Source organism: Crocodylus siamensis, chromosome 4 (assembly GCF_052110815.1).
Source record: "Crocodylus siamensis isolate JL-2025a chromosome 4, ASM5211081v1, whole genome shotgun sequence".
Lineage (NCBI taxonomy): Eukaryota > Metazoa > Chordata > Crocodylia > Crocodylidae > Crocodylus > Crocodylus siamensis.
The window spans coordinates 26,316,308-26,342,760 of record NC_143398.1 but is presented as its reverse complement, the minus strand read 5'-3'; the positions used below and the strand labels follow the sequence as shown (position 1 = coordinate 26,342,760).

General features: G+C 41.5%; 1 protein-coding gene across 1 annotated transcript; it reads right to left on the bottom strand.

Moving 5' to 3' along the window:
* Nucleotides 1-185: 185 nt before the first annotated feature.
* HBP1 (HMG-box transcription factor 1) lies at nucleotides 186-24,549 on the bottom strand. The gene is made up of 11 exons (XM_090042029.1): nucleotides 24,456-24,549; nucleotides 15,975-16,167; nucleotides 14,865-15,099; nucleotides 13,615-13,747; nucleotides 12,658-12,769; nucleotides 12,456-12,568; nucleotides 11,954-12,110; nucleotides 11,040-11,184; nucleotides 7,293-7,619; nucleotides 3,329-3,470; nucleotides 186-1,297 (listed from the first exon to the last, which is right to left on the bottom strand). The coding sequence occupies exons 1-11, from the start codon at nucleotides 24,468-24,470 to the stop codon at nucleotides 1,280-1,282; spliced, it is 1,590 nt and encodes a 529-aa protein (XP_089898155.1). The 5' UTR covers nucleotides 24,471-24,549; the 3' UTR covers nucleotides 186-1,279.
* Nucleotides 24,550-26,453: the final 1,904 nt, after the last annotated feature.

Genomic DNA, 26,453 nt, shown 5'->3' with positions numbered 1-26,453 from the left:
TTACAAAGTATCAAAACATAGAAGATCTGCTTAGTTAAAATATTCCATATGCTTGTTTCCTTCCTACGAACCTACAGCTAAACAAGCCTTTATACAGATTTGCAAAATTTAAATTAATATGTAATTTATTCATTTCTGCAGGACTGACTTAATGACTAATACTCTGGAGTTTGAACACACGCAACAAGTTTTACACATTTATTTGAAATAATATACAAGAATATAGTGTGCAAAAAATCTTGGGGGCAACATCATGTAGATGTGTGTCATGAACTGAACTTAGTTTACAGTTGTGATTCTTAAAAAAAAGAAACACAGTTTATTTAGTAACAAGAAAAGCCATGATTGTAAATGTTCACAGCAAAAGCAGTTGTAATTCTAATGCATCTGCTCTAATTTTAGACAGTTGGAGGAAAAAAAGTAAAGTGCAAGTGTTGCACCTACAGTTAAGTGCAAAGTTTGCCCCCACCATGAAGATGTCATATGGCAAAATAAAATATCATCTTAGAATATGTGGCAGAGGAGACAAAACACAAAAGGTAGAAGCATAAGGAGCCAATTATCAGTAGCACCATGTTCTGGAGATAAAGCATTTCATTACGGCCTGGGCCATTACCTCCACTGGAAATAACAGCTCACATATTGCCAGCTGGTGCAAAAATATCTCACTGTGGATATAAATTTGACATGTGGCACCCCAACAAGCAACTCCCATGTGACATGACACTATGCTGTCTACTTCTCACGTATTCAGTCACTTGTTGGCACAGGGCAGACTGGGAGTCGACAGTTTGGTAAAAATGCATTTTGCCGTCTCAGAAAATCCCAGCTCCCAGAATCATAATTAATGACATGGTCTGTGCAATACATATCAATCAGCAATAAGAATCAATGTATAAACAGCTGTTACATATTTTAAAATTCCCCTTTTTGTACATTGTTTCAAAAAATAGAATATTTATACACATCTCCTCCTCTTCCTAATATACTTTAGCACCACAGGATGTCCGTTTTCAAGCCTATGTTACCTGATAGACATACATGAAGTTTGGAAGAAAAATAAGGCAATTTGGTTTAAAATGTTGATAGTTTTAGCTTACTTAATGCTCTATTGTAGAAAGCAAATCCTCACTCATTAAATCATTTTCCGATGTGATAATGCCAGTATTCTGTGGTCGCACAAATTCACAACAAGTGGAGAGACCCTGATCTTAAGCTTTTTCTCCATCAAGTGTCAAAGCCATTTTGTAAATGCAGTTAAGAATGGTGATGTTTTGGCTTAATGTTGTTGTGAACCCTGTAAAACAGTAACAAGGAAAACCATGTCAGCACTTCCAAAATAAAAAGAAATGCAGTCATCTCAGATGCAGAAAGGATTTCTTAAAAAAAAATCATGCACTTTTTGACTATGTGCAAAATACCAAACATGAATAACATCCCCATACTTTGCAGCAAAATTATATAACAGTGACTTTTTATAATCAGGCTATCAATTGGCCAAGCTAAAGCAGTCTTGGAGGAAAAGCTCTGATTATTAGCAGCTCTCTGTTCCTCACAAAAAAAGCAATTAAACCAGGTAGCTATTGACATCACTGGCGGGAAGTCTATACTGAGCATTTAAGGCGACTTAGTATACAAGGGCCCAAAAGAAGTTAACAGGAAAATTCTCAGCATAAAAGAGTGCAGTACTGTGCATCTCAGTCGGACAGACTGGTACATTCATATATCCAACTGAACTTATTTCAACTGAGCTACACAGGCAGCACTGAATTTGACTGCTAAAAGTGCATTATTGGGAAAAGATAGAGATACTAAATAGGAGTCTTTTAAACTAAAAAAAAACCTGCAGTAATCCATAAAATACATTCATAAACTCACTGATTGGTTATACGATTCCTAATGTTAATTCTGCTGCTGTAGCTACTAGCATGATGCACTGCACAGAAAGATTCAAGGAGTCAGCTTGGCAATGACATCTGGGATTTGGTGATGACTGAAAGCTCTGTTCTAAATATGGATGCTAAGAAGAGCAGAAGCAGCTTGACTTGGAGCAATTTCTAGCTGAGCCCTACTGCAGTGCTCGTCCAGGCTCTGCAGAATAGTGTCTTGTTTGTGCTCCTGAAGTTGAAGTCCTCTGCTAAAAGCCACCAGTAAACAGGAAAGGGGGTAAACACCAAAGCCGGCACTCTGGGTCCAAGCCGACTGTGGGAAGTTCTGCTACCCTCCTGCCTGTCTTAACACGACTGAAACACAGGGCATTCCTGGCAAACATCTCTTACTGCATCCCCTTCTAGCATATTTTCCTCTTTTAACTGGAGGCATAATAGAATCTTTTCTAACATCGATGTTAGCTCTTACCCAACTCCGAACTAATGCATCCACAACTGCTAATGTGGTGCTCCAGGCTCTTAAGGTTTATTCCACTTTTTAAAGGGATACTGTTACTTATTTTTTAATAGAAATGTGATATTTATCTACATACAGCATTCAGAGTTACTGTAAATGCAAGGCACTGTGGGAAAAAATAGCAGGTTTGTTCACTCTAACAGCTGCATATCTCAATTTTCCTTTTTGAGTCTTTGGCTCAGGAAAGTAAGGGGAAAATATTTGAAAAAAGAATCCAGGGAAATGTAACTGTAAATCACAAGACATAGCAAGGGAACAGGAGCAGGATCTAAAACTAGTTTTGTAACTCCTTTTCGAGACACAGATTGATTTGATAGCCACAACTGCATTATTGTGGCCATGTGTGAGCTGAAACTTAGGTAGGCTCTTTACTGTGATCAGTTATTTTCCCTTTATCCAGACACCTCAAAAATATTCCTGACTTCAGCGCTGTGGAATTCATGCAGTTTTTGAGGAGTCATGTGAGGGAGGGTGACTCCCACCCTTTACACAAAGCCATGCCAGCAGCAGCGTTCTTGTCCCCCCTTACCCACTTAGAATGTGACAGCAACTGTCCAACAACGGGTTAAGGCAGGGATGGGCAATTATTTTGGGTGGAGGGCCGCTTACTGAGTTTTCGCAAGCCAGTGAGGGCTGCATGACAGGCAGTCAGGGAAAGATAACTATCAATTTTCTAAATTTTTTAGGGGCTCTGGGCTGGATAGAATGGCCTGGCGGGCCGCATCCAGCCCGCGGGCCGCATTTTGCCCACCCCTGGGTTAAGGACTGTAGAGAAATGAAATGATATGGGGGATGGTGCAGCAGAGGTTAGGAGATGTAGCTAGTACAGCAAACACCACAGCAAAAGGGAAATATTGGGACTATGGTGGGATCTGATTTTTAACTTGTAGCTAGAGCAGAGCACTGTTTGACAAAAACATACGGAATTTGTTCGTTTCCGTTTCCAACAGTCAGGATTTAAACGTTTCTGTTCCTCAGCCAAAGCCTTGGCTTCCAACGTGTACATCCGTCTTTCTTCGTTTTTCATTTTCTTCCACCTGTCACCAAGTATCACACTTATGGCTCTGCAAAATAAATGTTTACAGAATGGTCACAGCAGGATTTTTTCTTTTTTGATAATCAATCTCCCAACATTTTCTTATTTTTCTTTTTGGAGTCAGCACTTTACAAAAGACACCAGTTAGATGTGAGAAAAAACACATGGGATATCAGCAGTATTTCCTCTCTGTAGCATCTGGGCATGTTCTGACTGCCCCCTAGCTCACTGACCTGTAAACAATATCTGAGATGTCTCTGTAACTAAGCCAGGCTTCCAGAATACTGATATGCAAAAATAAGCCTGAATATACCTGTACCACTGTACCTAAAATGGTTAAGAATTTGGTCCGTCTCATCAGCCTGGCACAAACCACATCCGGGTTTGTACCCATGTTCTCCTCCACCTTACTTTACAAGATGAAGATGAATTGCTGAGAACTCAGTAGTACAGCCTTCCTCGGTGAAAGTAGCCTCAGAGCTCCAAACCCTTTGTATGCAGGGGCTGGAGAAAGCATCTCAGACTGGCATCCTTCTAACTGAATGCAATGCTGGGCAGCAGCCAGGGCTCATCTATCATGACTTACCCCTGAGTATCTCCAGAAACTGAACATGGGGAGTAGAAGAAAGGAAAAAAACACCCCCCAAGTCCCTCTGACCTTACTACTACTAAGCTGCAGACCAACTGGAGAGTAATCTCCTTTTATCATCATGCCACATAGCTTAATTGCACCCCAAACACTGATTAGATGTTAATACAAAAGTAGTTTCATCCTTTTGCTGAATGTCATTAATATTTTAACTGATGTTGTTTAATTAATGATGTTTACAGAAACACCAGGTATGTGACCCTCCCTATCCAATACAATAGTGAAATGAAAAGCTCATTGCCAATCTTTAAGGAAAGGCGTGCACGAACATCACTGCAGGCAGTGCAGGTGTTCACAGATGCTAAGCAATCAAGGCCACCAAGCACTTCTGGATAGTTCCAGGTAGGGCAACTCTGAGAGAGGCTGTTTCATTCTCTGTCAACAGGTTTGAATTCCAACAGGCTTTACTATAGAGCCAGACTCCTAGGGGCTGCAAAGTGAATATTTAATCTGATCTCTATATATAACCACTGCCTTTGTATTGGGAAGATGCTTTGAGGACATGACAGAACACGCCATCAACTGTCAGGAGAAAATCTATACCTGAACCAATTTGTGTCTTCTGGCAAATAAGTTTCTGATGGTGGTTCTTTAATAACATTCTTGTATCAAGCTTATTTTAAACTAGAAGTAAAAAAAGCCAGCCTGGTTAGACTGTCTCTAGACCAGGTATATTTTGGCAGTATTGGAGTCGGGTTATAGCTGTGATGGTCCAGGAATTATGTCAGGCATGGATTTTTGGGGGACAATAACTTGCATTAGATCAACTGCACGACTGGGATAGGCTTAGACAAGCTTTCAAAAGCATTGGTTCAATAAAAGGTATCATCCACAAAAGTCCTTGCCTCTCAGGTATATTCTGGCAGTTTTAGGGCGATATTCAAGTCACATGGGAAGCCTTTCCTCTTCAAAACACTGCTACCTAGTTCCAGTGCCTGGGATACTATGGAGGAAGGCATTGTGACTCAACTAGATGAGGAATTTGCTTAAGGATGACACCTCAAACTGCTGGGCTTCCAAGTAGAAACCTCTGGAAAGCTGTATATTCAGGTATCAAAGGTGAGTATAGGCTGGTGTATCAGAGAACTTCAAAAGAATCTGGTTCAAAGGCAAGAGCTTCATTTTCAAAAGAAATCAGTCAACAGGGGCCAACTACTCCTGCCACTGAGCTGTGGAAGACAGGTTCCAAATTTTAAAGGGCCTCTTCCAACTTCATTAAAAATTAATTCTACTAGGTAGAGGGGAGTCAGGAAAAAAACATGTTATTACAGTACCTCTTTCTGTGCTCTCCCTCCTCAACTTGCATTCTATCATTCATGACTTTGGGGATGCTCTTAAATGATCCTTATTTGACCATATTTAAGAAAAAACTAACTAAGGGATATGCCTACCTTGTAACTAATTAAAAAAGGAGGGAACTATTATTTGGGCATAATTTGTGGTGCTATCATAACTTCTGCATGAATTAAGCCATTATATTTGTTCCTGCTTTGCATCTAAAATCACACGGCTACAGGGACTAGCATCAAAAAATCATGCTAACAAATTCAGGTGTGCTTTCCACCTTTAAACTTTACCTCACTCAAATTATTCAAATACTCTGTTGTACAGGATTAGAACTCATATCTACACAGTAAAATAAACAGAAATTATACCACTATTTTGTCTTAACACCAGTTTTCAAGCTTGTTAGATTTGGCCTGGGGATAAGGGTTCATTCATTCTAAGCATCAAGTGACTTTTGACCTGCAAACTACAGCTGACAAAGCCCCAGATTTTATTAGCCTGGCTTCGGTGCATTGTTTCTCCTTTCTCAAAATGAAAGACCATTTCATTCTGTTACAAATTCCTCATCCCTTATGAGTTTCTAAAATGCATATGAAAAACAAAAAGGAATAGTTACTCAAAGGAAAGGCAAGAATATGAGACTGCAGACAGGAGGTTATCTCAAACCAGGGTGGGCAAGAGGAACTGAGGGAATGGGTGGAAATAGACATTGCCTTTTAAGCCCAAGGGTGGAAATAGAAATTGCTTTTTAAGCCCATGACAGAGCAAATGGTGAGTCAGTTACTACGTTTGGTATGGGGACAGCTGGGGCAAAACAGGATCAGAGGTCAGGTTGTCAAGGCACATGCCCACCCATAGCCACTTAGAGACAAATCCCCATATCAGCAACTTATATCTCCCTATGCCTGAAGAAGTGTGTTTGTTCCCAGAAGCTTGCAAAAAACAATTTTTCCAACTATTTAGTTGGTCTAATGAAAGGTATCACATCTACCCAAAGAACCTTGCCTGCCTATGTCTTCAGACCAACACAGCTACAACCAATAACCCTATATCAGCAGTGGTATTTGGCTGAATAAAATTTACTCAAATGCTACAACTGCAAGGCTATTTTGTTTGTCAGAAGTTTGAGGACTCAAATTCAAATCTCTGGTGACTGAATCTATAGTACATTTGATAGAGACAAGGGGCTGTGTTCTCCTACACTGCCTTCCTCCTGTGCTCCAAACCTTTCATTTGATGATGTCAGTCACTTAGGCTACTGCTGGTTTTCCTCAGCCTAAATCTGTGCATGGATGTATTCAAACCAACTTGAAATCCATTCACTGCAGCTCCAACTCACTGCACTGTAAATAACCTTGTATCCAATCATAAATGTTTCTAACTGGTGGTCTGCTTTGATTTAACATCACAGAACAATAGGATTAAAGGGCTGGGTTTTCTGCATGGTAGGTTCCCAGTCCCAAAGAACTTACACTATTGTATTAAAACTCAACCTGAGATCTGTGTGGCAAGTTATAAAAATCCCTGTTTCCTACTGACCAACAAAAAAGGACTGCACAGGATCCCCCCCACCCCGATCAAATCTTATCACTATGGACAGATAATCTGAGAATACACACACACACTCTTTTATTAAAAAATGCTTCTAAAGGCAAGATAAAAATCCATTTTAAGTTACAGTACAGATAGTGAAAATGAAACCAATTTCTGCCCTGACACTTGTTGTCAAGTTCTCCAAGGTGAGAAACCCTTAAAGCCTCCTCTTAAATTTGGCCTTTTGTTAGCAGCTTTCAATTCGGTTTTTCAAACATCTACATATACATGCAAAACTGAATTCACTGCAAGTCTGAAAAGCATTTATCAAGTTGGTTACATTAACTGTAGGTCCAAAACTAAGAACTTAAGTGCCATTACCTGTTATCTTTCCCTGGATACATCTGAGTATATTCAACTCTGTACTTTTTGGCAAAAAGCATGAAGGCATTCATTGGTCTTTTGCACTTGTTAGGAGAAGTGGCACTCACAGTACTTGCAGTCCCTGAGCTGTGACTTTTGCCAGCTTTGCTATACAAAGAATTGGAGGAAAGCTGTGATGATCCAGATGACACACAGTTCTTACTGCATTCTGATCTCTCTGAGTCTTGACTACCTGATCCTCCACAAGATAAAGAAGCACGACGCTGACGAGCCATGCTGCTTAACACATAAACTGCAGAAGAATCCATTGGTGTAAAATCGTAACTAGAATAAAGAGATACATCACTTAATTAGTAATTTACAAACTTGTAAATTTACTCCTTGACAACCCGCGATACAGTGTTCCACTACTCATTTGTTCTGACTTGGTACCATCCTTACATTTTCAATTCACCACAATGCAGCAGTAGGATGCAACTGCCCAAGATCTTCCATGCTGTTTAGTAGCTCTACCTATGCACGAGTCATGTTGCCATCTCATTTCCTCTCCTTTTGGAATAGTCTGTTATTTTGTGCTTTGGACTGTAGGCCAGCTTCCACTTTAATCCCAATTAAGGTAGGTGCCTACCCAGAGTGATAACTTCTGTGAAAGACAACTCATTTTGGGACTGTGAACAAACAGCATGTGGGCCAACGCCACTCCTTCCCTGCTGCAGAGTGACAAAAACGGAGAATGGAGCCCACAGAGCAAAGCCACACCAGTGGCTTTCCATTCTAGTCTGTAGAGTCTAGCAGGGCATCCAGACCACTGACACAATGCTTGTTTGCTCTGGAGATGGGTGTGAAGCTAAAGAGCTTCCTCCCTGCCTTCAGTGGTTGCTGCTTCTCTTGCAGGCTCCTGGGACAGACATGACTGCATCAGTTACATGCAGTGCACTTTTGCAAACCTTTACAACCATAGGGTTTAAAAATGAGTTGGGCAGCTGCAAACCTAAGCGTGTGCCTTAATTTACCTAAGGGACATGAACTAGACCTGGAGAAGCCACTGGAACCCAAAAAAGCATAAATAACTAAGCGTGTTTTAAACAGCTACACTACATACAGTGAGCATCATTTTACTCATGCGTTGTAAATATGCAGAATTTGGTTTGTCAGCAAAATATGGAAATGTTAACTTTTTTCCTCTGACCCAAGGCCCAGCTAACCCCATTAGTATTTCTGTGAAGCTTCAGTGTAGTATTTAAGATATATATGTACTTTTATACATATAAAAAGAATACATCTTTGGTTATCAAAGATGTTATATATGGAAGTGCTACATTTTGTGAGGAATTATAAAAGTGTGGTAATGCAAAACCACACCAAGCTTAACTATACAGATATTACATTCAGTAAAACTGAAAGATGCTTGCTACACAATACCAACAATTACAAGTTACTGTTTCAAACTTCAGAGAGAATTGTTGTATTAAAGCTTTAAAAAAAAGTAGTTTGTTGTACAATACCAATTACAAGTTAGTAAAACAAAGATGCCCTGTGGATGACCCAGAATGTACAATCGTGAATTCAAAGTTAAAACTGCAGAGAATGCACTTAAGTAATGATATAACACTTACGTATATTTTTTACACATAGTATACTTCGATACTTATTTTGCAAACAAAGTTTTCCCATAAAACTTCTTGAAACAGTCTTGTTTATTCGCTTTGTAGTTCACTTGGACATGTGAATGTTAATTGCAAGTATAAAGAAATACTGTTCACAGATGCCAACATTATAAACATAGTCTTTATACAGCACTGCTCCAGGGACTGAAATATAATACCTCTGCACTTGGTAACTTCTATCTGAGAACTTCCAACACATACAGAAGCATATCATTCATGATTTCAATTCAGAGTAGATAATCTTCCACCCTCTAGTGGCAAAATTGTGATAACTCTACTACGTCTCATGGTAAAAAAAAATGAGTTGCAGAAGGTACTTGAAATGCTAGAGCCTTTAATTCATCGTATGTGGGAAAAATATACATGCCTAAATTACCTTTAGAAAGGGATCATTCACTAAGTCCTTTAACATGCCAACAAGTACTAAAAGACTAACTTTTTAAAACATGAATACTTAACATAAACCAAAGGTTTTATTTTTAAAACTGAATTTGGTATCTCCTCCATCACTTGCCTATTCTTCCCGACTTAAGAAGAACCTGGAAGTGCTTTTTTAACATAGGAAATCAAAGTAGCACCAGGCAGAGACCAGGGACATTTATACACGTACCTTTTTGCCCCCGCAACGCTTTGGAGATCCGCTGCTTTGGAACAGACTCAATTAATTGATTCTGATGCAAACAGTGCTGCCAATGTGCAGTTATATAAGTTGTGAAATGTGTGTCAGCGTGCAGAAAATGGCAGGACTGCCACTGCCATTTTCTCAGCACTGACGTGCATTTCAACACTTATACAATTATAAGCAACGCAGTGCTGGGCGCTTTGAAAAGCGCCCATGTGTAAAAATGCCCCAAGCTTCTGCAAGGACTTGCGCCAGTTTGCTGGCAGAAGTTTTTCCCCTTACTCCAAGACAGACTAGGAGGAGGCTGTGACTGTGTCGCTGTCCAAATTCTACTCGTGGAGTAAGCAGCAGCAGAAGTAGGGAATACAGGGCAACTAGCTGGCAACCTAGCTTGCTAGCTCAGAAGCAGAGGGATATGGGGGAAAGGGCTCTTTATCCTCCATTGCTCCAGTTCCTTCCCCAACTACTCCCTCCTACAACAACTCAAGAGTTTTAGTTTGTGTGTGTGTTTAATTTATTCTGCCCTTCTGCCAGCAGCTACTGCTTCAGAATCCCTCCCACACTATTTTTTTTCTGCCAAGGGACTAGACAAGGTCTTATAAACACTACAACTGAAATGAAGGATGAGCTGGATGCTACCAAACTAATTCCTTCAGTAAGATGTAAACACTGTCCGAGGACCCAAAAGAAACAAAAGCACAGGCAGCCGAGTTGGGGAAACCAAATTTAAGCTCTCCTTCTACCTCCTTAGAGTCCAGAAGCCTTTTCAATAGAAGCTTGAGCTTAAAATAGCCATTTTAAACTCACTCCTATTGTAAAAAAAAGAACACAAAGCTCATTAGTATTTCTGATTGAAATGGAAGTTGGTTGTGGCCACAGATCATTCACTGCTCCTAGACAGAACCTGGGGTTTATGGGAAATAACAGTGGAATTCAAATACACTAGGCATCTTAAACATAAAGAATTCTGATCAAAACTGTTTTCTTTCTTCTCTATGAACTAAATTAAATAAAGTAATTGTAGACACCTAAAAAATCTGATTAGACCAATCTAAATATGAAAACTCATTATTCCAGAAGCAATAAAGCCATGCCAAACTGAATACTAATTACTGGGTAGGCTGCATATAAAGCACGAGGCAGTAGCCAACTGATGCACATTTGTAGTTACTGGATTATATCACCCAGTCCACCCCACTTCTCCCAGTGCAGGACTGTTCTATGCAATATTTTCTAGTGCTTTATCTGATCAATTCTAAAATGTCCTAAGCAGCAACAGGACCACAACCTCTACAGTTTTAGAGGTTTCACTGCCCAAAAGTTTTACATTTTTCATTTATACCTTTGTGCCACCATAAAGTAACTACTCTCAAATACCTGTAAACTTACACATCTGTTCATTAACAGAACTTTTTTATGCATGAAATATACAGACCCATTTAATCCAAAAATTACCTTTTAAATGTATCAAAAACACCTGAATCATCAAAGTTAATGGCATCAGGGTGTCCAGGAGGTAGACACAAGTCTCCAATATGTATTTCATAGCATGGAATGCCATGCTGAACCACAGTCAAGCTTGGATAAAAGGATGACCAGCCTGAAGAGATCAAGAATTAAATTAGACTGTAACAGCCTGATGATCTATCTCAGATGGTAAAAAGCAAGCTCATATGCATAAGAGAAAAACAGCTTCCCCCCCAAAAATGAGAAACTTCTGTTCAGGAATTGCTGATAATTTATTTTACCTCATTTACAAGATTTTTCTTAGGGAAGAAAAAAAAAGCTGAACAGAAAACCAAATATACTGATAATTTCATCAACCATGTAAGTGTCATGCTCAGCAAGTAAGGGACAATACAATAAATCAATAAAGTTTGAAAAAGTGCTTTTGTCTTTTCAAAATGCAGTGTTTTCTTTGAGTAGATTCAAAGTGACTCTAAAATAAGAAGCTTTAAACCAGGGATTGGCAACATATGGTCTGCAGGCCAGATCCAATCTATGGAGCTGGGAGGCTTCAGTGGCATTCTGGCAGTGAGGGATTTTACCTGTACTTGTGCTGGAGCCAAGGAGCAAGGAAATCTGCCGGGGACAGATGCTATGCCGCGGCCAGACAACAGGGAGTTCTGCCAACACCACAGCTGAGGGCAGGGAGAAGCAGCAGCAGTGAAAACCTGCCACCACTGTGTTGGAACACTGGCTCACCTCAGACCCAAGCCAGTTTTGTTCTGGCCACAACTCTGAAAAGTTGCCAACTGCTGCTTTAAACAATAAAAACTGGGAGGTATGGCTAGAGCTACAGACAGTTGTTTAGAACACTATCATATACATACAGAAGCTTTTGTTTCACATGCACAACATTTTCCTACCTTTATTTTTAATATAAAAAGGGTGATCCAATCTGCACTCTACTGTAAGCAAACCATCTTCTATTGTGCCAGGATCAAAAGTCAACTTCAGTACAGATTCACCAAATGAAACACTTTCTTCATGAGATATCAGCTTCAAACCATCAGAACCATAGCCCTATAAATACAGATAATCTTCAGATTTTTTTCTCCAGAAAAATTTAAATCTGTGGATGCTGCAAAATGTATCCACATCTTTCTTATGGCACACCAACACTCAAGGGGTTAAATGAACTGCAGAAAGCAGTAAGAAAATACACAACATTCAACATATCTGCACGTTGCCCACTTGTTTTATTCTGAGGGGTTCAGACAACATCTTGCTAACTAATGGATACCTTCCACATGCCTCTTTCATAAAAAATTCTTGGAACAGTAATTAAAGGCACCTGGATAAGACTGCACACAAATCAAGGTCTTTGCTATGGCTAATGCACAGGATTTAGAAGCATCAAAGGCCTACCTTGTAAGTATGCATTGGAAGTTCTTCCTCATTTGAACAGCCTTCAGATCTAGCAAAATCTTCAACATCCTGCCACTCTTTATTGCGCCCTTTGTGAAAGCATAAACGTGTGCCTGATATTTAAAAACAATAAGATTAGTATCTTCCAAAAGGAGGAGTGGTTAACAAAAAAGCCCTAGCCTACATTGCTTGTTTTTTTTACCTTTTAAAAAACAGTGCCAAACAGTTGACGGCCATGAATGGCACCATCCTAGATCATCATCGTCTGACAGGGATGACATGCAAAAAATGCCAGACTCTGATTCACTATTTGCCTATTGAAAGAACAAAAACATATCAATGCTTTTTACATAGATTACTTTAGGACTGTGTTTTACCATGCATTTGAGTAGACCAACTAACTTCCAATGGAGAAATGTAAAACAAGTATTGCTTAGAGATAGTGGCAGGAAGCTTCAAAGAGCAAATGTGAACAAAGTATTATCTCTTTTTCCCTTGCATCCTTCTGGCCCTACCCCTATGTTTGAGACTCTATTGCCATCATCCTTCTGGCCATGGTCCTTTCACAACCCCTAAGTGCCTTTTCTTACTCAGCGAGATGTAACATTCCTCCACTGTGCAATGCTCCTCCAGCCCATCTTAGGGCCAAATCATTAACCTACATGGTTTTATTGTCGTTAATGTCACACAGAAATTAGCCAATCTTTTTAGTGAAATTTAGATCAGACTCAAAAACCATCACACAGGAATCAGAGGAAAAAAAATGCTCATGGCAGTGGTAAATACTATCATCAGTCCCTTTTTATATATCGTAAGTGATACCTGCCACCTTCATCCACAATAGCAACAAATTTTAGCTAAGAATTCATTAAGCTGAAACACCCCCACAATTCATGGTTGCCTCCTCCAGAGTTCCTAACATTTCCTTTTCTATATGTCTTTTAGAATGTACTCCCTATGGGGCAAAGGTACCTTTGTGTCATGTACCAAACCAAGCTTAATGTCAGTGTGAAAAAAAATGATAAAAGGGAAACTAGCCTACAACTTCCGAATAATTTTAGAAACAAATACATTTTTACTCTTAACTAATTCTGTTTCTGAAAAGTTTAACCCACCAGACCTGCTTCTTCATATAGCTTGTTGTTTCAGGACAACTCACCCGTTCATGTCTGACTGGTGTTTCATCCAAGTGATGCTTAGAGAAGCCAGGATCACTCTCTGAGGATCCTGGTGGAGGACGTGCATAGGAATGTAAACTTTTGCTTGTAGCTATTATGTGAACAGGAGATGATCTAAGATAGAAAATTAGCTTTTATTAAAATAAGGCTCAGATTTTGGCAACACAATAAAGTGCTGGTATTGCATTCTAAGTAGTCTTTATTTCATAATAACTTTCCATATTTGATATTTCAACCTGTAACTCATCTCTCTTTCCAAAAGCCAGTCTGTACAAACAACCTGTCTTCACATATGTTTATTATTAAACCCACTACCACACAGGGGCAGACATTAGGCACACCCTGTAGGTGCAAATGAATGTCAACCCCATGTGATTTAACTTGGCAATAGATGCTTAATGTTCTTCACCTGTCACACCTTATAAAAATCTCAATTATTTTCTTCACCTGAACAGAAAAGTTGCTCTTTTCTATATCCTGCATGTCCTGACTGTCTTCCATTCATATTAGCTCCCCTCTGTCATGATGCGCATGCCTTTAAAACATTCTGAAACCAATACCTCCAATCTAAGAACCATTTGAGTTACAAGGCAGCTGCACGGTTACAATGATGTACCCACAATGGCCTCAATGATTTTTAGTAGTATTATTTTCAGCAGTGATATGAAATATATCTCCCTGCAGAAAATCTAACGAGATCTCAAAACTAAAGTGCTTGTGAAATCGAGAAGAATCAAGAACTCATAATGACTGTCACAGACCACTGATAAGGAATTTTTACTTCAGTGCCAATACATTTTAACAGTATTGTACAGGAATTCCAAACTCCCAAAAGATATGTTTAAAATTTGTAATTTTATAAGAAATAAGTTTTTTTTAATTTTCTCAAGCCATGTCACTAGCCAAGTGATCATGTTTAGTATATCATGCAGATAACCAAAGTTAATCTTCTAATCAAGCCTCTGACACCATGGCATGGCAAGCCAATACAGCCTCGTCTCTTTGGAGGGAATACTTGTATTGTTTGAGTTCATCCCCTGAATAAAATCAGCTTTCACAATATGCTTTATAAGGAGACCTATGCTGTCATCTGTAAAAATAACGGGTCTGAACTGCAGGGCCAAGTATGGGTCTCCAAATAGGGCACATAGGTCTCTAGGAGCTAAAGTAAATGTTTCTAACAATATGTTGCAAATTTTAGAACTGAACACAGTTAAATTAATATTAGTACCTGTTATAAAAAGAGCACTGCATCAGAGGACTCTGTGGACTCGTGGCTATGTTTGCCAGTTCTGTCAACCAGTTCACCCCATTCTCACAAGAATAAGCACTTTCTGAATTTTCATTTGAGGTATGTTGGTTCCATGAAGGCCTTGAATATTCTTGATGTGAAACATCTGCACTAAGCTGGAAAAGCGCATTTGGGGTGGAATCAGTCTGAACAGCCTGTAGTTCAGGAAGATCGTCTACAAGCAAATTTTAAAAAATCATTATTATTCCTATGGCTAAAATTCACTTGACAAGAGCAGATACAAGAATTTGACAGAAAGGTGACCAAAAAGAGAACAGAGGGCGCAACAACAAGGAGCTGCTGCAGAGTAAAGAATTCCACAGCAGGAGAGTACTTGTATTTGCAAGCAGTACGCGTGTAGATGTGTGAGGTTTACTGCAGAACTAATTAGCCTACTCCACAGTAAATGTTTCATGTAGATGTGCCCAAAGTAACCTAAACAACTCCTATACATCATTATCTGATGTTCCCAAATGCAATTATTTATCATGTTAATATTACTCCTGTATAAAATTCTACTAGGAATTACTGAACTACTATCTAACTTCACCTTCACATTTTAAATATAGTTATGTTACTCAGTGACTTCTATACTGTTTTTCTGGAGCATGATAATACTGAAGTTAAATGTTCTTTTGTGCCATGATTTGCATTTGGGCTTCATCCAAAAAATCAATGCTGTCCTTGTGAAAGGCAACATAAAGCTTTGTGTGTTCTTCTCGCCAAGCAAAACTCTGGAAGTTGTGAGCAGAAACTTTTAGCTCAGTGTCAAAAAAGCAAGTTTCTATCAACATCTGCCTGTGTGTCAGAGCTATATGTGGAAATCATTATGCATTATGACTGTGAGGTGGCATGATTCATCAATTCTATACTCATGCCACCTCCCCTCCCTGCATTACATAAACAGAAAAACAATAAACCTGGCAAGAGATAAATTCTGTCATCACTCCATGTGCCTAACTTCCATAGACTTCACAGGAATTTCAGAAATGGAGGAACTACAGGACTCATCCTTTATGTAACTTTTCAGGTCTCAATTAAATTCTTTACCAAGCTCCATATGTTCATCACAGGATGCATATCCAGGAGAAGATGGCAGGTTCTCATTGCACTTCAGCAACTCCAATGACTCATTCATCCCTGAAGTCCTCTTGTCCACAACCAAAAGGAGTTTTTGTACTGCATTCGGCATCTGATTTGTCTTCACTTCCCACACCATGTTAGGATGCTCCAGGTTATCTGACTTTAAAAAAACAGACAAATTGCATGCATAAAACTCTGGAAGTCTCAAATAACCCCACAACCTACTTCTTTTACCTTACCACCATGTCTTTCCCTATCCAGAATCATTTACCTCTTCCTTTATCTAAATACAAATACCACCTAAATGCTTAGTTGTACTGGAAGGAAAAAAGCCTTCCTTATGAAGTTGTGTTACATATTTCAAATGCATTGACAACTAACTTGCTTCATTTCCTAAAACCCTTAACATTTAAATTAAGATTTTAAAAGTTAGTTTAAAAACTCTTGGCATTTAACATTAAAGTGTATTTTGACTAACTGGCTGTACTCTAACTGTGAGAGGAGCAAGTAGTTGGTTCTGCCAAAGTGCTGTCTCCTACAACTAGAAAGAAAAAGTGTAACAGTGACCAATAATTTGGTTATCTATTCTAGCCTCCTATTTTATTTACTTTATACCCTGTCTTTCAAAAGATTATTTCACTGAGCCTAGGTACCATGTCTAATACACTATGAGTAGGGGTGCAATGATAAAGATGTTCTTGACCAATACCAAAAGCCGATTATTCCCCAGGCAGATAGCCAATTTACAGGAATGCAGCTGGGTAGTAAGGAGAGTAGCACCCTGCAGGTAAGTCTGTGAAGGGGAAGGGACGTGGGGGAGAAAAAGGCTGTAGGGGACAGATTGAGGCCCCCATGGTGAGGGAGGGAGTGGAGCAGGGCCTGGGGGCACTGCCCAGTCAGGGTGGTGAATGAGCTTTAGTTCAAGCACCATTGCCACCATTTTTAAATGCAAGAACACTTCTAACCAAAGTAGAACTCGAGTTGATGTGGGTTGCCCACTGCAGGCTCTCTGTACTGCTGCCTTTGCCCGGGAAGCCATGTGCTGGCTGTATATCCCCTGCTTGTCCGTCAGTGGGAGGCACAACTCACTGCCGCCACTGCTGCTGGACAGGCAGGGGACACGCGGCCAGCACATAACTCCCAGAGCAAAGGCAGCAGAGCACAGAGCCCTGAATCTGCAGGGGACAGCCTGCATCTGCCTGAGCCCCACGCACAAATCCAGGGGGTACATGCCCCCCAAAACATCTCCCAGGGGTGCAAGCAGCAGCAGGCAGCCGCCCCCCTTTGCCACACCCCCCCCGGACATGCCACCAGCAGCTCCATCCATCTCCCTGCCCCAGCCCTGGGTCCTATTCACCATCCTGGCTGGAAAGCACCCTCAGCCCCTCCCCATTCCCTCACCATGGGGGCCTCAATCTGCCCTCCCCTGCCCCTCCTTCCTGTCCACGGACTTGCACAGGACATCTAGGGTCCAGGCCAGAAGGCACATTATGTTTAGCAGTACATTATTGGCTACACTGGCCAAAAAAAGCTGATAGCCAATGATATCAGTGCACCTCTAATTGTGAGTCCTCTGTACACTAAAATATATAAAATAAATCATTAATAAGGGAGATTTTCAAAGGCACACAGAGCATTTAGGCCTATTTCATTTCTCCCTCTGGGGGAAAAAAAATCTCCAGTAAACTAACAGCAGATACCTGTTACCACAGTGAAATAATTCTAGGCTTTTGTGTACTTGTCTCATTTTCATTTATGGCAGATTTTTATGTCTAGAGAGTCACTGACGTTTCCAGAACTGGGGAGAAAGGATGGCATTTTTGGACTATGACACCATGAGTGCATCTACATAAGATGTTTACTGCAAAGTTGTAGCTCCACAATGAACATCTTGGCATCTACACCTGCGGCCCTACTAGGCCACAGGAAACTAATAAACTACGCACCAGGTTAGTACTTGTAAATAGTTTTTTCATGCACAGCAATGCATGTGTAGTTGCAGTGAAGCACCCTTGAAGCAGTGAAGCAGGTTAAGTCCCCAAGTCCCCTGCTAGGCAGAGCTGCTCCTACCCAGCTCAAAGTGCTGCAGTGCCAGGCACATATATAAATGTGGTGCCTGGGAGCAACAAATTCCAGTGCAATATATGCCCAAGTTTATTGTTGTGCATTAATATGCACATGTAGATGCACCCCATTTCAGCTGAGAAGAGCCAGCTGTGATTTCTTGTAGGCTCACACTTCTATTAAACAGGGGTGTAACAAAATAATGTTCTACACTATTCTACCAAAGAGCTTTCAAAAGCAGAGCAGCAACTGTTCAAAGCTACCCCCCAAAAACTCAATCATTTATTCAGGCCCACCCTAATTATCAAAGGGCCTTCCAACTAACATCAATTTGGACTATATTATGCACTTTAAAAGGAACATTTCCACATGACCAATTCCATCTAACTTGGTAGAAATTACATCTGTGTCAACGATATTTTGTAGCCAACAGCATCAAGGACTTACCTTATGACTCCACACTTCTCATATATTAACAGCTAAGATATATTCCTGATTTATCAAACAAGATACTACAAGCTACGAGGAAACACATTACTTCTTAGCTCTCGTTATTTCAAAACCACATAGTACCATCACAAATGTCACAGAGAGAAAAAAGTTAAATTAAGCATAAATTAATTAAAGCAAATTATGTAAAGATTAGTATTTGAAGAATTGTCTTCAAAGCACATTATCTTCACTATAGACAATGGAGAAGGAGGATACCAAAACAGCGGCATATTAAGTTTCAGGCAGACTTCCCTGAAAAATAGTTTACTTCTTCATATCATCATCTTTCAATAAAATCTGTACAGATCTGTAAGGCTTATATCAACTGTTCAGATCAGAGCTTACATGCCTAATCTTAGCACCCAAAACAGACCATTTTGGGATATTACTTTAGCCCTAGTTACTGGCTGCCACCTATTGAAAGTTATAAAGAAAGCTTTACGTTCCTATTTTACCAAAAGTTGTTAATCAGATATTTACAGGTGCTAATGGGTATTATATATAAAAGTCCAATACCCTTTAAAGGAGTTCTCTTTAAAATATAAAAAGCAAAAACTCTTTCATATAAAGTGAAGATAGAAGCACTTTATAAATCACTCCAAACCTATGATAAAGGTCACAACCAGAAGCTGTCCAAAATGACAGCTGTCTTGTGACAGATTGCATTGATGTCGCTGAGTTATTTGGTTTGTCCCACACTTCTCTTGACAGATTGTTCTTAGTGATAAGATTAACAGTTTCAAACAATGAGGTCTGTCTAAAAGATGACTTAAGATCATCATAATTTTACCGATCATGTTCCAGATCTATAATGACAACTGCACAACTCATTAGCATTGCCACCCAAATATATAAAATGTTCTGAATTTGGTTAAAAAGGAGTAACAGTAATAAAGAAAGCTATCTAAGGCTCTATCACATACCACAGAACAATTCATCTGAAAGAATAAATCACGCTATAGCCCTAAAATTCAAATCAGGCTTAGAGGGGGACAAGGAAAGAGGGACAAGGAAAGAAGCAAAATAAACACGCCACTGCCTCTTGCAATTATAAAAAAAGTTGTGTCTAGTATTAAACAATAATTTGACTCAACTTCTGTATTCAACATGTTGCTATTACCATCTCCCTACCCTGCTCCAGATCTGTTCAGCTATGCATTCACGATTCCCAACGAAATCAGTTACAGTCAGATTTTGTTACAGTTATAGTTAGAATTTGTTCTAACAAGGATTTGGGTATTCTCCAGGGTTCTACAAAGTAAGATGAAGAAAATGTGATATATACATCTTAATGCTTTGTGCATCATGTAATATTCATTTCACTATTCCTCATTCCTTCTTCTGGTCTATTTTCTCTCCCGGGCTTCCTCCTCTCCCTCACCTGTATCTAACCTGTATTTGAAAACATTTTTCTTAAAAAATAACAACAGCTCAGGGGGCCATCCATTCATATGTGCTGCTCTCTGTTTTTATTCGCCTCTGCTTATCTTTCCCCACCTCTTTCACCTAGTTTTCCTGTAAATCTGTTTCCACCTTCCCCCCCCCAATGCTTTTCTTGCCAAAAATGAGTTAATTACTACACTGGGAAAATATTTTTTAAAAATAACTGCCAAGTTCAAAAAAAATCCCCATCCTGATGTACTTAACTACTTCAAGCCCTGTGACCAACTGGGTATATGTATAATGTGGTGGTATTGACCCAGGAAATACATTTTTCACTTGACAATTGCTTTAAAGGTGTTTCCAGATCTCAATAAATCTCCTCAGATCCAAGTCAGCTTACATCTGAAAGTGCAGAAAAACTTTCAACAAGAAAAAAGTTCCAAGCTCATTTTCCAATGTTTTTATCATGATACATTCAGATCTGTTTATATCATAAAGTTTTTTCTCCGTAGCATGTCACTGCCTCAGAACTTTAAAGGATAGACTAAGATGATTTCCTTTTCAGTTCACTTTCCTGCTCAAAAACTGTTGTGAAGTAGATATTCTAAAACACACATAACTGTAATACAAGATTGTCCACTAATCTGGGGGGTCAGGTAGCCCTTTGCTCTCTGCTTCCGCTCAGCTTTTTTCTGATAGCCCCTTCCCCCCTCTCCTTACTGTCAAACCATGCTTTCCCTGAACACATAGAAGGGAACAAATTTGAAAACAATAACCTTGAAATTAAGCATGGGTTTTGCACAGAGAACCAGTGCCAGGTTTGCTTCATGCTACCTTTTTTGGGAACTGCTGCAATTTTTAAAACAGGTACTCCATAAACACATTTTTGAACAGCACTTTGGCATCTACTTATACATAGCACAAACTTTTTTTATTTCAAGGTCCAAATCAGTTCTGGATTCAACTGGGAAAAGCCCAATAGTCAAGGTCCAAAATTCTACTAGGTGGTAAATCATGACAAAGGGATTTTGGGTATGCAATGTTATGACCCACCATGACTTGAAAAAGTGTCAGCAGTGAGGGAGACCACACTTAATGGGCACTACCATACATCTTATACAGCTAGGTTGTCGGTCCTTATAAGTTCCCACCAGCATTTTTACACCAGGGAAGGGTCCTGGAGCTTGTCCCAGCCTCTCAAACTGCCAGCCTGGTCTACCAGGCCTAGAGCTTGTTTTTTCCTAGACAAACAACTGCCTGCCTTTTTAAGGGACACACACACAGTTCTCATCAGCACATTTGTCCAAGGTTGGCTTTCACTGAAAGAGAATGCCTGAAGCTGGGGCTGCGTGAACTGAAGAAATACAGGTTTCCAGTGCTTTATGAGGGTTCTGTATGTGCAAATTCACTCTTATGCAATGATCCTTTTTATACCAAAATTGGTTATTTGTGAGGTAAATTCACTCTTATGCGACTGGTGTGGTGGAAGCCTGCAGTCAGCTGCTTTATGCAGTGCACTGTGGGAGTGGTGTGCACCAAAATACAGTCTCCTGTGTGGATCTGTGCTCCTCACTCATTGTCTGCAACACATATTTCTGTAGTTGTCATCCTCATTATGGTAAAATTCACCACTACCCTGTGTTTGTGTATACCATCTGTTGTTGGTGAGTACACCCAAATTGTCTTGTAAAAGTAGTAGAAATGGATCTGAGGGTAAGTACAGTTGAGGTCTTGTAATATATCCCTATTTGTTACATTGTAAAGTGGGTTTCCTTTATATGAATTTGAGTTATGCACCATTTTCCAGGAATGCATGTACAGCATAAAGCAAGGGAAACCTGTATGCTGACTGGGACAAGACAGAGAGAGAGACTGGAGAAAAGGAGGCAGAAAAGAAGTGGATGAAAAAGGACTGGACACACTTGTTTCATTAAACCAACAGAGAGGATTGATAGGAGGGGTGGAAAGTTGCAGGTGGTTACTAAAGCACGAGTTTTTCCACAGGGTTCTGTATGAAAAAAAATGCTCTGGAAGGGATTCTTTTGTGGGAAGTCGATGCACATTTTTAAGGGTTTAATATATATGTAATTGTATATTTTTGGATATGCAGTTGTTTTTGCAATATGAAATTTTGGTTTAAAAAAAGGCTCCCATCAGCATTTTTGGCACCAGGAAAGGAACTTGCTCCAGCCTCTCCGAGTGTGCGCGCGCACACGCACGCACACACACACACACACACACACACACACTCACTCGCTCTCTCCCCCTCCCATCAGTCTGTTTGCCTAATATGGGCCATGTGTTTTAGTCATGCTCAGTGTTGTCTGTGTTTAATCAATTTATAATTGTTATTGCTGAGTACATACTACTTCTGACAACAGTTTAATGATAGACAGTGTATCTGGTGAGATTTCCATATATGCAATTATAAGACATGCTAGTTGGGGAGAAAACCCTCATCTTGTATTCAAGTAAATATGGTCGTTGGATTGCTCATATGTAAGAAACCACCAATAATTATGAAGCGGTTATCATACAGAAGATGGAAGTATGTGTTTTCAGGTGGTTAGGGTTCACCAGACTTGGCATGGTTTAGCAACATCTGCTCAAAGCACAACATTCTGGCAAGTTTGGGTAAGACTATTTCCTGCAACTTTCCTTCTGATAGTTTTTCCTTTATTGCCAAATCTCAGGTTGGCCCATGCTAAAACTTTGCTGAACTCAATTAAACTAGAAAAGCAACTCCTCTGAATAAAATAAATCATACTAGCAGAAGCAAAGTCTTGCTAGTTACACTCTGTCTACACCTGGAGCTTCTGCTGAAACAGCTCTGCTGTTCAGGATCACACCTCTGGACACCCCTGACAGATGCAGATACTAGCAATATTTTGGAGTCACAGCTGTCGGCCTCAGAGGATCAAACAAGCCCAAGACTTGCACAGTGGGCACATCTACAAGAGACGATGGAAGTGCACTTCTACTGCACATTAGCATGTCTCGGCGAAAGTCATTCTAACATGCAGTAAAATAGTCTACTGTGCATTAGCGGCATGTAAGAGACATGCACAGTAGCGCCAATTCCAGCACATTTAGTACCTGTTATTACAAGTACTAGAACATAATGCACTGTAATAATGGTACATTAATGCACGTGTAGACATGCCCAGCATATACAGTATTTGAGGACTGCACACACTGAGCTCCAAAGACTTTTATCCAACGCTATGGGCTGCCTTCCCTTCCTCACTGATGAGGGTGGGAGAAGCACTGCTCCATCCAAACCATTAAACTCTACCACATCTAAGAAACCTCTTTTGAGTTTCTCCTGGGTCAAAGAACAACCGTATCCAGCACAAAAACAGGTGAATGGGAACCTATTGTCCTGATTCACCCTGGAAACAGGTGTCATCTTTGTGATGTCATAAAAATACTTATGGAGGCACAAATCAAAATGCTCAAATGTACAGCTGCTGTAGAAGGTAGCAATAAACAAGGCTTCTTCACTGAGGCCCATGTCTGTTTGCTGATGCTGGAATTGCCCGGTCCCCCCTCTCCCCTTGCAGACCTGCTCAAGGAAATGTCCAGCTTTCCCAGTATATGGGTGCAGGGCTTGGACAGCTGATCACTCCCAGACTGCACTTCTATCCTCAAGGTTCCCACAAAACAGGGCAGGTCCCAATGCAAAGGAGGCCCCAGAGCTGGAGGGAAGCAGCAGCCAGGGAAAGGCTGCTCCAGCACTGGACACCCGCCCAGGCAGGAATCCAGCCTTATCTGCACATCAAAGAGCAACGCACAAAGACACTCTCATGGACCGGACCCAGAGGAACAGCCTTCCACCATCAGTTTCCTCCATGCAAAAATTAAGTTTATTTTCTACCTATGGGGACTTTTTACCATCTATTTCCCTGAGCCTGAAAGCTTGCAGGAAAAAAGATACATTTTTTTTTTCCATTTCTTAGCTGGTATAATAAAAGGTAGTATCTCTGAGCCAAGAGTTCTGCATTTGTCTCGGACCAACCCGGCCACCAGCCCAGGCAGCAGCGAGAACCAGAACGAAGCCAAAGCGTTGCGTAAGCGCTGCAGCTCGCTGGTGAGTCACGCGGGGGGAAGGGGGGCACCCTGTCACGTGACCGCCACCTGGAAGGGCCGTTGTTTATATGCTCCCGGGGGCAGCGCGCACGCGCGCAAGGGCCCATTCATTCACAGCTGCGTAACAAGTCTGCGGCAGTGGGGGAGGGGGCAGCTACGGGAGCCTCGGCCCCCGCCCCAACGCCCCTGTCGGGCCCCGGGGCAGCGCCCCCAGTACAGCCCCGTCCCCCTACAGCGCCCACGCCCCGGCCCTGCGGCCGCGGCGCCCATCCTCGGCGGTACTGTCAGGCCGCGGCGCCCGTGCGGCCGGGTGGGGCGGTGGCGGAAGCGGGGTCTGACAAAGACACTCCACTGCCTCCGGCTCAGGCCCACGCCGCCGCCACCCGCGCGGCTCTGTAACCGAAACTTTGTGGCACTTACCAGCCCTGTCGCCATTACCGAATTCCCCTCAGCTTCCCCCCCTTCGCTCGGCCCCTCCGCGGAGTCCCGCCTGCTCTTGAGAGGGCTCGGTCGCTTATTGGCTGGCGTGGATGCTACTCAAGTGCCTTCCCTCACCATTGGCCCCCGGGCCTGCCAGTCGAGAATCCGCCCCAGAGGGGAAACTTGTTTTGAGTCTTTCGCACACCCGATTGGGCAGGGCAGCACGCCACTCACACGGACGGCACGCTTCCATTGGCCTGTCGCTAAGCCCCGGTAGCCAGGCGGCATTGCGGGAGTGGGAGTCTCTTCTTCCATCGCGGCTTCCTAAACGGCGGAGGCAGGGACTACAGCCCCCAGCATGCCCCGCGCGGCGCCGCGGGTAGTAAACAAGAGGCTGAAGGACACGTGTATGAGCGTCTCTGGCTGCCCACCCCGTTCCCCCTCCCCGGTTAGGAGGTCCCAGGAAGGCGCTGGCGAGGGCCTCTTCTGTCACTGCAGAGGGAGGCGAAAACCGGTGGTGCCAGATCTTAAATATGAAACTATCGTACTGCAAACTCAAAAGTAATGATTGTATTTGCTACAAAATATGCAAAAAAGTCTTATTTACTTGATATTGCTCACAGTGAGTGGAGCGAGCACTGGGTCAAAGTGCTGAGGTGGATCCAGAAGTTGATTATGACTTCCTGAGTGACTTGGGTTTTGCCTCTGCTGCATCAATGAGCTGCCTCCAAAATCATGGCACATGTTGGATACTTACAAGGGTAGAAATTATTGTACAAATATGATAATTATGGTACACCTGGCAGCACTGGCAAAAACCCTCACAGTCCAGACTGATCTGACCACAGGGTACAATTCCTTCCTGACCCCAAATAGGGGCATTGGTCTGATCCCAAGTGAAGGGGCAAGGCGCCCTCCCCTGGAAGCTCCAGCCTTGGTCCCAGCAGCAGCAGTGGCTCACCCCATCAGAGTCACCCCCTGGCTACTTGATGCTTAGCAGGGAGGCTTAAAAACATCCTACCAGGCAGCAGGAAGGGGGGTCAGGACAACCAATGCCCAGAAACCTGGGAAATGCCCATGGTAAAAACACAGGCATAGCTACACCTGGATCCTCAACTAGTGGCTGTTCAGCTATGGGCTTGCCCTGGCAGCTGAACAGGCTCCTGAGTTCACCAGGTGACTCAGACCAGGTGATTCAGGACAGTGAACTCGGTGACTCACTGTGCGCCACTGTTAGGAGCTGGTGGAGGTGGTTGCTGGCTGTTAAGGGCATCCAAACATTGTTCCTTTGCCCACTTACCTTCCCCTTCAGTAAACCCTGTGACAACATAACATTGCTTGCCAGTGGGGAAATCTGTTCACATGGGAACACCCAGGGAGATTTATTTTCCCTGGTTTCTGCAAGAATTAGTGTAAAAACCCTAAAACTGAACTTGGCCCTTGTTACTGTCATCCTGCACCTGGCAGAAGGGGCTCTAGTGCCAGTGCTCTGATCTGACCGTGTGTCCTCTCTGACATTTTAAAGCAGTGATTCTCAAGCAGAAGGCTGTGGTATGCTTGGGGTGCCTTGAGATCCTTTCAAGGGTGCCATACTATGTTAGCCCTCTTAGGTGTGCCAGCCTGATTCACAAGATAAACCCATATTGCTCACAGTGAGTGGAGTGAGCACTGGGTCAAAGTTGAAGCATTTCTATGGAGTCCCAAGTATTAAAAATGTTCTGAGCTGTTATGATCTTTCCCTGCAGCAGAAATGCTGTATTACTTTTCTGTAGTCAAAAAACAAGTGAAAACTAGGGTTGCTAACTCTATTTGAATCTAGTCCAGGAGGTTTCATCACATGATGTAATGACATTCAATACTTTAGGTCAGGAAGGAAAATGCACATTACTATTATATTTTAAAATCATACTGGAAACTGTATAATTCAGATTCAACTTTTAATTTTTATTTTAATGAATGCCCTATAATTTATCTCCCAGGTGACTCTCAGCAGTCTCC